The sequence below is a fragment of the Antrostomus carolinensis genome, unplaced genomic scaffold (assembly GCF_000700745.2).
Source record: "Antrostomus carolinensis isolate BGI_N321 unplaced genomic scaffold, ASM70074v2 scaffold24718, whole genome shotgun sequence".
NCBI classification, from domain to species: domain Eukaryota; kingdom Metazoa; phylum Chordata; class Aves; order Caprimulgiformes; family Caprimulgidae; genus Antrostomus; species Antrostomus carolinensis.
The window spans coordinates 8516-18492 of record NW_010331264.1 but is presented as its reverse complement, the minus strand read 5'-3'; the positions used below and the strand labels follow the sequence as shown (position 1 = coordinate 18492).

At 48.8% G+C, this 9977-nt stretch overlaps 1 protein-coding gene across 1 annotated transcript; it reads left to right on the top strand.

Annotated features, from left to right (window-relative positions):
• Positions 1–239: 239 nt before the first annotated feature.
• On the top strand, positions 240–7830 carry LOC104529005 (calcium/calmodulin-dependent protein kinase kinase 2; the record flags this gene model as incomplete). The annotated part of the gene is made up of 14 exons (XM_010173175.1): positions 240–293; positions 431–482; positions 573–706; positions 1333–1369; positions 2158–2179; positions 2472–2560; positions 2801–3000; positions 3091–3144; positions 3604–3677; positions 4238–4325; positions 4572–4667; positions 5186–5314; positions 7270–7370; positions 7758–7830. Coding segments are annotated over 14 exons (1203 nt in total), but the record flags the coding sequence as incomplete, so codon positions are not given.
• Positions 7831–9977: the final 2147 nt, after the last annotated feature.

Below are 9977 nucleotides of genomic sequence, written 5' to 3'. Positions count from 1 at the left end.
TTCTTAAATTATTATTAATTTTCCCCATTCTCCCTCCCTCCCACAAAATGAGGTATTTGAAGCTTTTCTTTGCCCGTGGTGTGATGCCAGCCCATGTGTCCCACTACCCCCAGCATCACCCACCAGCTCTGTCATCCCGGTGGCGCCGGGTTTGTGGAGGAGCCCAGCACCCGCTTTGGTGCTGTGGGGTTTTTTTGGACTGTCCCCTAACTGGTCCCCATGGCTGTGTCCCTCTCTAGGGCTCCTATGGGGTGGTGAAGCTGGCCTACAATGAAGATGATAACACCTACTATGTGAGTAGCACATGTCCCTGGAGCCCACAGTGGGGTGGGTGGGATGGGGGACAGGGACACTAACCCACTAACCCATCCCACTGACCCCGTTTTATCCTTGATTTGCCCCAAATCTCACGTTTTTTCCCCTCTTGCAGGCAATGAAAGTTCTTTCCAAAAAGAAGTTGATGAGACAGGCAGGTTTCCCCCGTAAGTGATGCAAAAGCTTTAGGGTGGGAGATGATCTGGGGACTTTGGGGCTCATTCCCACCGGACACCCCGTCTTTGCCTTTCCCATAGGTCGCCCACCACCCCGCGGGGCCAAAGCTGCCTCCGAGGGCTGCCTGCAGCCCAAAGGGCCCATCGAACAGGTCTACCAGGAGATTGCCATCCTGAAGAAGCTGGACCACCCCAACGTGGTGAAGCTGGTAGAGGTGAGTACCAGCCAGCCCCTTCCTGAAACTCACTCTGAGCATGAAGGAGCCTGGACGCTGCAGGATGGGCTACACATTGGCTTGGGCAGACGGGAGTGACCATAGAGGGGCTGAGACGGCCATGCTGGGTCCTGCCTACAGGAGACTCATGTTTTCCCTGGTTTAAAAGGTTTTTTATTCCCATCTTCCAAAAGAGGATTGTTTTTTCTTCCCTTCCCAGAAAGGGAAATGCAGAAAAATGTTGCTTCCTTGGAAAAAACAAGTGCTCAGATGGGTTTTGGGGAGAAACTAGTGTTTCTGTGGTGCAGTTGCTCTGCCCTCCGCCCACTGACTGCATGAAACGGTCCAAAAATCAAGAATTAAGGATGTGCAGGCTGGAGTTTACTTGGCTCATGAGTCAGATGATGCTTCCTGTGTGTTTTAAATATTTATTTCCTTTAAGTACAACTATATCTCTGTCCTCTTTTTCTTTTTTTTCCCCCACCCCTTGTGGGTAGAAGCTCAGAGATGAGCAGACCACGCTAATGGTGCAGAACTGAGATGGCTGCTGAATAAAAAAAATCACAATGTTTAATTTCCCAGGTTTTTTTGGTGCTGTTTAATTTCCTTTCCGCTTCTTTTGGCAGGTCCTAGATGACCCCAGTGAGGATCACCTGTACATGGGTAACTGCTCACCACTCTGCGGTGCTTGCGGGGTGTTGGGGGATTGGGGTTTGCCGGGGCAAAGGGTTTCCCCCGTGTTTTGGGGCAGCTGTGTGCAGGGTTGGGTGTCTCCTCTGGAGCAGGTATGGCCTGGATGTGCTGGAGGAGCAAATCCTCTCTAATGGTCAGAGCAAACAGGATCCAGTCTGGGTTCAGAAAGGAGACAGGAGTGTTTATAGCACTTTATAGGCTTTAATTCAACATCAGGGCATGCTTTGCTATGAGAGGTACCAGCACAGATGTTCTCAGCTCTGAAGCTGAGAGAGTAGTTTTGTTTCTTTGGCTTCAAGAACATGGCATGTGTTAATTATCCACCATACAAACGAGCTCCTTCCCAACCTGTCGTGCAGACCTTGTGGAGGAGGCATTTCGTTTCCATCATTTAAGCTCAGCCTGTACTAGTGAGGAGCATGTGATGCCTTCGTGGCTGAGAGCAGAGGTTTGCTCGGGATGTGGGCTTGGCCTGGGTTTTGCAGGCAAACCGAGGGTCTTGGTGTGCTGTGTGGAGGGCACGTCATGATGCTGAAGCTGCAGCACCAAGAAGGTAGCTGGCAGCATCCCCTTCAATGATAACAGAAGCAACCAAAATGCCATGTGCCTTGCATAAGATGGCATCTCCTTTTTTTAAAAAAATATTATTATTTTTTGAAATTTTGTCAGTAAAAGAATTACTTTTGTGCTGGGAGAGTGTGTGTGCAGGAGCTCTAACCTGTCAGTGATCCGTAATCACCTTCTCTTTTGTGTTTCAGTGTTTGAACTGGTGAAGCAAGGGTGAGTATTGAATTCCAGATTTAAACTTACTAAAGCAGGGACATGAGACAGGCTTGCAGGTGGCCCAGCTTGGCTACCTGAGGCGGGTGCAGGACGCAGAGGCGATGGGGAGGTTCGTGGTGGGTCCCCTACGGGTTTGGGTGGCATCTCCCCAACCCAGTTACAGCTGTGCACACCCACCATGTGCCTGTGTTCGGGGCCACACGCTGTCGCCGACTGGCAGCAAAGCCTCCAGGACCGGTGTCAGTGCATCCAGGTGGGGAATGAGCTCCATTCTCTGTTGCCTTTGCAGCCCCGTGATGGAAATTCCAACCCTGAAACCTCTGAGCGAGGACCAGGCTCGGTTCTACTTCCAGGATCTGATCAAGGGCATTGAATACTGTGAGTGTCTGTGCAAAAGGATGGGATTTCTTATTTTTATTTTTTTCTCAGCACTTGGAGCTGGACTTTCTGCTGGTGTACGGTGTCGTTTCTGGTGGCTCATGCTACTGCACAGGGGTTTTTGAAGCTGGGGCTGGTCGTGGTGTTAGCAGAAAGGCTTACAGCCAGGCAGAGGCTTCGTGGCTCTCTTGCTGCAGACAGGTGCTGCTGCTGAATCACTCGTTTTTCCTCTGGCTGCAGTGCACTATCAAAAGATAATCCACCGGGATATTAAACCTTCCAACCTCCTCGTGGGGGAAGACGGGCACGTCAAGATCGCTGACTTCGGAGTGAGCAATGAGTTCAAGGGAGCTGATGCCCTCTTAACCAACACGGTGGGCACCCCTGCCTTCATGGCCCCAGAGACGCTCTCAGAAACCAGGAAAATCTTCTCTGGAAAGGTATTTAATAATGATTTGAGGGTTTGGGGACCGACCTTCCTTGCACATGCTGTCTGCTGCAGATCTAACCACGCTTTCTTGGCTCTGCAGGCTTTGGATGTCTGGGCCATGGGGATCACACTGTACTGCTTCGTGTTTGGGCAGGTAATGAGATTGATTTTTCCAGCACTGTTGGTGGTCCGGGGGGTTTGGTGTGTGCCTTCCATGTGTCAGGTACACAGTGGGATTTGCACCCTCTCCCCCTGTGCGAGCAGGTGGGTATTGCCGAGGGGAGACAGGGATGTGTGGGTGGAAATGGGAAACCTCTGCCTGTCTGTAGGATGGGTACAGCCAAAAGGGACATGTTTCTCTTTTTCCCCAAGGAAAGAATTCTGTGTCTGGCCAGATTTTTAAGGAAAGGAGCTGATGTAGTAATTTGGTCATTTTTAGTCCAATGTTATTTTCATTGCATTTAAAAGAAGACATTGATATAATAGGAAATCTTCTGGTATTTCCCTATAACTGGCTCTTTGTTCTTCAAACCCTGCAAGATCCCAATGCTCAGCTGGCTGCCCCTCTGCCACTTCTTATCAGAGTTCTCATTGCTCTTTTTCTTTGTGGTAGTGCCCTTTTATGGATGAAAGGATCCTGAGTTTACACAATAAAATCAAGACCCAAACGTTGGAGTTCCCAGACCAGTAAGTACTCAAGAAAAATTCCCCAAACCCTCAGCCCGTATTTTAAAGCTCATTTGAGCCGTTTCTCAGGCGCTGCCTGGGTGGGACTGGCCCTGCTCCGCTGTGGTTTTGCAAAACTCAGGCTCTGAGCCCTTCTGCTGGCCCTCAGCCCTGGAAAACTTCCTTTGCATTAAACGTGAGGGCAACATCTCTTGGTTTGCAGTTGCTGAAAAAGGAAAGATTGAAGTTGCAGAGGCTTTTGAGGGAACAGATTAACCTCTGCTGTTGCTGCCTGCTTTAGCCTGGGTGGAGTTGGTGTCAGACTCTTCCAGCCCCATACACATAGGATCATGCTTCAAATTGTCCAAAAAGGGGATATTTTGCTTCCCTGGGGGGTTTGGGGAGGAAGGGCTGCGTGGCACCTGGGTGCACAAGTATCTGGAGCTGCATCCCTGCCAGGGTGGGAGTCCAGCCCCAATCTGCCCAGGAGTGCCCACAGCAGCTGGCACTGGGGTGAAGAAGGGAGGCATCATCCATCCCCTTCCCCATCTCATCTCTCCCCTTCCCTTTCCTTTCTCCAGGCCAGAAATTACAGACTTCTTGAAGGATTTGATTACACGGATGCTGGATAAAAATCCTGAATCTAGGATTTCGGTCCCAGAAATCAAGGTACTGACCCAACCCCCTGGTGTTGGCTGTGGCTTCACTTCTCTTGGTTTCTCCTTGCTCGTCTTTTTTTGGGAGTCAGTTTGATCGCGCCAGGCTAGGTCCTTCCCCTGTGCCCAGGGCCCCTGGGCAGGTAAGTCCCAGCTCCTTCCCCTGCTCCGGGACCTGATCAGCTTTGGGACCTTTGGTGCCTACAGAAGTCACAGGCAAAAGGAAATCCCCTGAGTACAGTATTTCCTCTGCTACCAGGAAAGTACTGTGCAACAGCCTTTCGCAGGAGATTTCTCGTCCTCCGCCCCTGTGGGAGCCTGGAAAGGGCGAGAAGCTGAGAAAATGGAGACTAAGGTAGGGGGAAAGGATTGCGGGGGAATTGCTGAACTGTTTTGTTCTCCTCCTGCAGCTGCCCAAGACGCCAGGTGTGTGGGCAAGGAGAAAGAGGGGTTTCTGCCTTCTGTCGTGGATTCATTCAGGTCCAAGACCAGGGCTCGGTACCCATCACTACTGCTCATATAGGTGGTCTGGAATAAATCACTCCTGCCTCTTGGCACTGTCTCATCTGTAAGATGAGAGTGAAAATAGGTCTTCTTCCCTAAAACCCACTGAGCTGAGATGCCCAGTGCTGTAGGTTGTGTAGATGGGGCCAGTGCTGGCTCCGGATGAGCCACACTGTGGTATTTTCTGCTCCAGGCTGAGCCACTCTTGGTCATGCCAGGGTGAGCTGGCACATCTATCCCCTGCTCCCTGGTATTTCAGGAGCACGTCAGGGCCGTAGTTTGGGCGAGGAGATGCGTTTGCCAGGCTTGTGTTGTTTAAGTTACGAAAAAGAGGAAATCATTCCTGACAGGCTGTGTTATTAATTGAAGTTGCACCCTTGGGTCACCAAGAATGGAGTGGAGCTGCTGCCCACGGAGGATGAGAACTGTACCCTCGTCGAGGTGACAGAGGAGGAGGTGGAGAATTCGGTTAAGCACATCCCCAGCCTGGCCACTGTGGTGAGTACAAGGGAGGTGATGGTCTGTGGGCGCACACCGGGGTCCATGCTGCCTTGGGAGCAGTCCCAAGCAGCTGGAGGTTGCTGCTGAAGGGCAAAAGCACTGGGTAGGATTAGAGCAAAGACCTTCCCTCTCTTGGAAACAAGCACTGCAAGACAGGGTCTCAGCATCTCGCTGGAGGTGGCTGTACCCCACAGTGCAGGGGAATATTTCAGAGCAGACCCAAAGGGACTCATCAGCAGGTTGCCAGTCTCTACACTTGAGCTGGCTGCTTAAATATCACTGTATTTGCACAGGGCAAAAGAGGATCTGGTCCAGGACCTGCCCGTGGCCAGGAGTTGGGTGTTTTGACCAGGCACGAGGAGCTCCTGTCCTGCTCTGCCCATCCGGCTGTAGCGGCTGCAGGAGCTTCCCGGGATGGAGATTTTATCTGGGCCATGGCGTGCGCCAGCCCCCGCCTGGAGCTATTCTTGGTGAATTCAGCTCATCTCTTTTCATGCTCATATTTTTATTCTCTGCAACCTGCTGTGGTGGTGAGAACCACAGTGTAACCCTGCCCTGCATGGAAAGTGAAATCCTGTTGGGTTTTGAACCTACTGATTTCTTTGGGTGCTTGCTAGCCTTTATGCTGGGAGAAACAGTGAGCGACCATTCTCAGTTCCCTGGTGTGATGTTACCTGTAGACACCCGGGCTGTCATTTTTTTTGTCTCCCTTTGAAGCCCTTTTTCCATCTTGTGGCTGTGACCACATCTGGCTCCATTTCTGGGGCTCTCCTCCACTTCAGTACCCTGCAGAAGTCTCTTCAACCGCAGATACGTTAATATGCAAATGTGTTTTGTGCTGCTCAAGCTGAAAAAGCAGATCTTGCTCTAAAGGGATCACCATTGATGAGGGTTTTCCCCCTTCCTCCTGTTTGGAGGTCACTTGCTGCAATGCAGCGGAGGATGGCTCGGTGCTCCCAGCCCTGTTGAAAATCCAGGTGTGTTTAGCACAGCTCAGGGCAAATGAGCTTTTACTGCGACTCTTACCTCTTAAATAACACACTGCCTCCAGGCAGATCTTGTATTTTCCCATTTGCATTTGTTCTTCAAAATTCCCCTCCGGTGCCTGATCTTTGTGCATCCAACTGCAGGCGTTAATGCTCGAGAATGAGATTCACGTGGCTCCAACTCTCACATAAAATGCCTTCCCCTGCGGGACGCTGCCAACATGCGCGTTTCAGGCGTGTAAAGCATCTCGGTGCACCGTGGTGAGCAGATAAATAATGCACAGAGGGATGAGAAGCAATGTCAAATGAAGCTGGGGGTTCCCAGAGTGGGATGCAGATGCCGAGGCAGGGTCCAGTGCTGCTCACTGTTGTTCTCTGCTCCCACAAGCAAAATAAGTTGGGGGAAGCCTGGGAAGAACCCCGACACTTGCTCTGTTCCCAGCAGTCTCTGATTGTAGCTGATGCTGCGTTGTGTTTTGCAGCCAAAGCTAGACAAACAGACAGGTTTTCACCTTGGTTTTGGTAAATGTTAAGGCAAAATTGTGTTGGTTCCTTCCTTCTCCTCTTCCTTTCCAATGAATTCTTCTGCCAGGCAATCACGGGGAACTGGGAATTTGCAGGTACTGGATGCAGTAATCAATAAAACCTACTTTTGAGGGGAGAAAATAATCCCAGACATGGCTTTGCTCTCCCTTCCAGCCTCTCACACCTAGTGTGGCTCTCATCTGCACGTTCAGTTGTTGCACTGTGGATTTCAGACAAGGATACAGCCCCTGTATTATGCAGCTGGAGACCTGCAAACAGGCTTTCTTCTTTGTTTTGTTTTATTTGTTTGTTTGTTTGTTTTTAAAAAGAGAACTTTGACTTGGTTTTGCTAGTTTTCTTAATTACTTGGGCATGAGGATGTTCCTGTTGCTCTTGAATAAAAGGAAAGTGTCCCTGACAAACTCCAATCTGGTCTTGCAGATCTTGGTTAAAACGATGATCCGGAAGCGATCCTTTGGGAACCCGTTTGAGGGGAGCAGGAGGGAGGAGCGGTCGTTGTCTGCCCCTGGGAACCTGCTGCCGTAAGTGTCATTGCCTCGGCCCAAAAAGGTGTTTGCAGTTTGTCTTAATGTTCTACAAATCCCTGAAAAGCACTGGAGGAGAATTTGAGGAGCCACACTTCGAATCTTTCATGTGGGGCCATGATTGGGATGTTCACACACCCTCTGTCTGACCCGTAACTGCTTTGTGGGATGGTTTTTGTGACACAGCATATCCTGTCCCTCCAATGAGCTGAAAAGCGTCTTTTTATGGCACTTGCAACCTGTTACAGGGGAGCTGGAGGGAGATGACACGTGCTCAGGGTCCCAAAGGTCCTGTGGCAGGGAAGGGGCAGATGCTGGTGTCTCATTGTCTGCTTTGCCTTTTTCCGAGTCCCTCAGCGACCGTTTTATTTCCTTTTAAAGCAGGAAACAAGGCAGTGAAGATAATCTGAAATGCAACGACTTGCCCAATGTAGGAGAGGAGGAACTTCTTTCATGAACACTGACTTTATGGTTCTGTTGAGCAACTTGGTCCAGGGCATGTTATTAAATTATGCAGCTGAGGATAAGCAACATTAACAGAGCCTACACCAAACACAGCATGACATGGCGCTATCTCAGTATAATGCTGGATGTAGAGCTTACCTAGCAGCATGTTACAGGACATCCGACTCCTTGCCATAAACACTGAACATCTCCGATCGCTTGGACTCCTGACTTCTTGTGGGAACGGTGCTGGCTGATAGCAGAGAGGTGAGCTATCGTGTTGAGCAGCAACAGTGCTTTGCAAAAAAAAAAAAGAAGAAGAAGAAGTGAAAAAAAAAAAGCAGTCAAACAAAAATGCATTTGAAACTCTGCTTTTACCTGGTTTTAATGCCAAATAATTTCTGGGGACTAACGCCAGCGTCCCAGGAGTGTTGTACGCCCATCGTGTCGTCGGTGGGCACACGCAGAAGGGTGAAGCTTTTGCCAAGTGGCATGCACAACAGCACGACTACACGTGTGCACTTTGAGAGTTCACCGCCTACTGAAATGTTGTTGCATCTATTTCTCGTCCTTCTGCTTTGTTTTTAATTGACACCTTTTTAACTGCATGGGAACAAAGCAAAAACCCACCTTTTCAGCTTTTTCAAGAATGCCTACTTTTGTGAGCCAAGCTGTATTAAAGAGCATCTTCAGGACGTTCAGAAAGTGAGGTTAATTAACTCCTAAGGTAATTAATGCCTTTCCTTAGGTCTTGGTGTGACTAGGACTTGGTAAGTTGAGTATTCAGTGTATGAAAGGAAAAGGTATTTAAGGGCTTAAGTTCAGTCTGAACTATTTTTGCTGCAGACCTATGAGTGAAAAGTGGTGTTTAGCTGAATGTTTTGAACAGCAGAGGAAGCACTAACAACAGTTTGTTTCTAAATCTTTTACTTGATCTAGGTAGATATATTATTAAATATAAAATTCAGGGTAAAATCCTTCACTTCCATGTACATTACATGGTTTACTACAATTAAAAATAATACAACTTATGCTATTTTTTAAGTATAGACTTAGGGCTTGCTTAGAATTTAAGATCTTAATGAAATACTTAGATTAGCTAGTAATTTTCAAAGAAACTAGTTTTCCAAACTCTTAATCTGAATTTTGGGGCCAATGCTATGTATTTTTTGCAAGTTCGTTACCAGTAATTTGTGAATGCCTGTGGATCAGAGGCTTGTTAGTAAATTCAGTGTATACCTAATTCATGGATTGTTTCATATGAAGAGCTCTCTCACCTTCAGTCAGATTACTCTGATTATTTTGTGGTGCTTGTAAAAATTAATACTTTATCATGTGATGGGAGAGACTCTGGTGTCCAGACTGGCTTTCCCAAGTTCTCTGTGCTTGGATAAAGCTGGAGAGCGGCAGAGTGTGGGTGAGCTGGAGAAGAGTCAGGGTTTGCTTGAGGAAAGAGGTCACATTAAGTAGAGTTGTTTTGTGGCTGGAGCATGGGACTGGGGCAGGGAGAAAAGGTCTGACCTCTTCTCTTCTCGGTCTGATGTGGTCAGGTCGTGTGACCTTGAATGAGGCATTTAAAATGATGGTGTACCTGAAAGAGAGGGAGGATTTGAATGTCCCAAGCATGTAAGGGACAGCTAAGGTGTAATTCTTTGCCCTGAGGAAGAAGGCACTAGGAGAGACCAGAGTATTTTGGTTAATGATAAGATCTCCGCCTGCTAACCCTGGCCTCGGGTGCCCTGCCTTTAGGAAGTGACTGTCCCCTTGTCTTCCTTGATCTTGGGCACTGCAAGCAGCAGAGTGCTGAGGTCCTTGGCCCAGTGATTCCTGGTCAGGACAGGTCTTTGTTAAAGCCGGCGTAGCATTAGCAAGTGTGCAGGTGCCTACATAAAATATTCCTTACATCTTCTGATCGCTTGAAGCAATGCTTCCCCTAAATCGCCATTTATTACTTGAAACATCACGCTGCTGGCCTCTGTCCAAAGCCAGTGACAATGGTTCATGGTTTAGGAGCAGTACTACAAAGTCTGGAGCCATAAGACACGCACTGTTTTCCTCCTGTTTTAGTCCAAGGCTATGCCAAAGCCCTGCAGCTTCAGCTATGGGAAAACCAAACAGGTAATTTGGGTGCCAGCACTCCTACAGCTGCCTGTTCCCCTG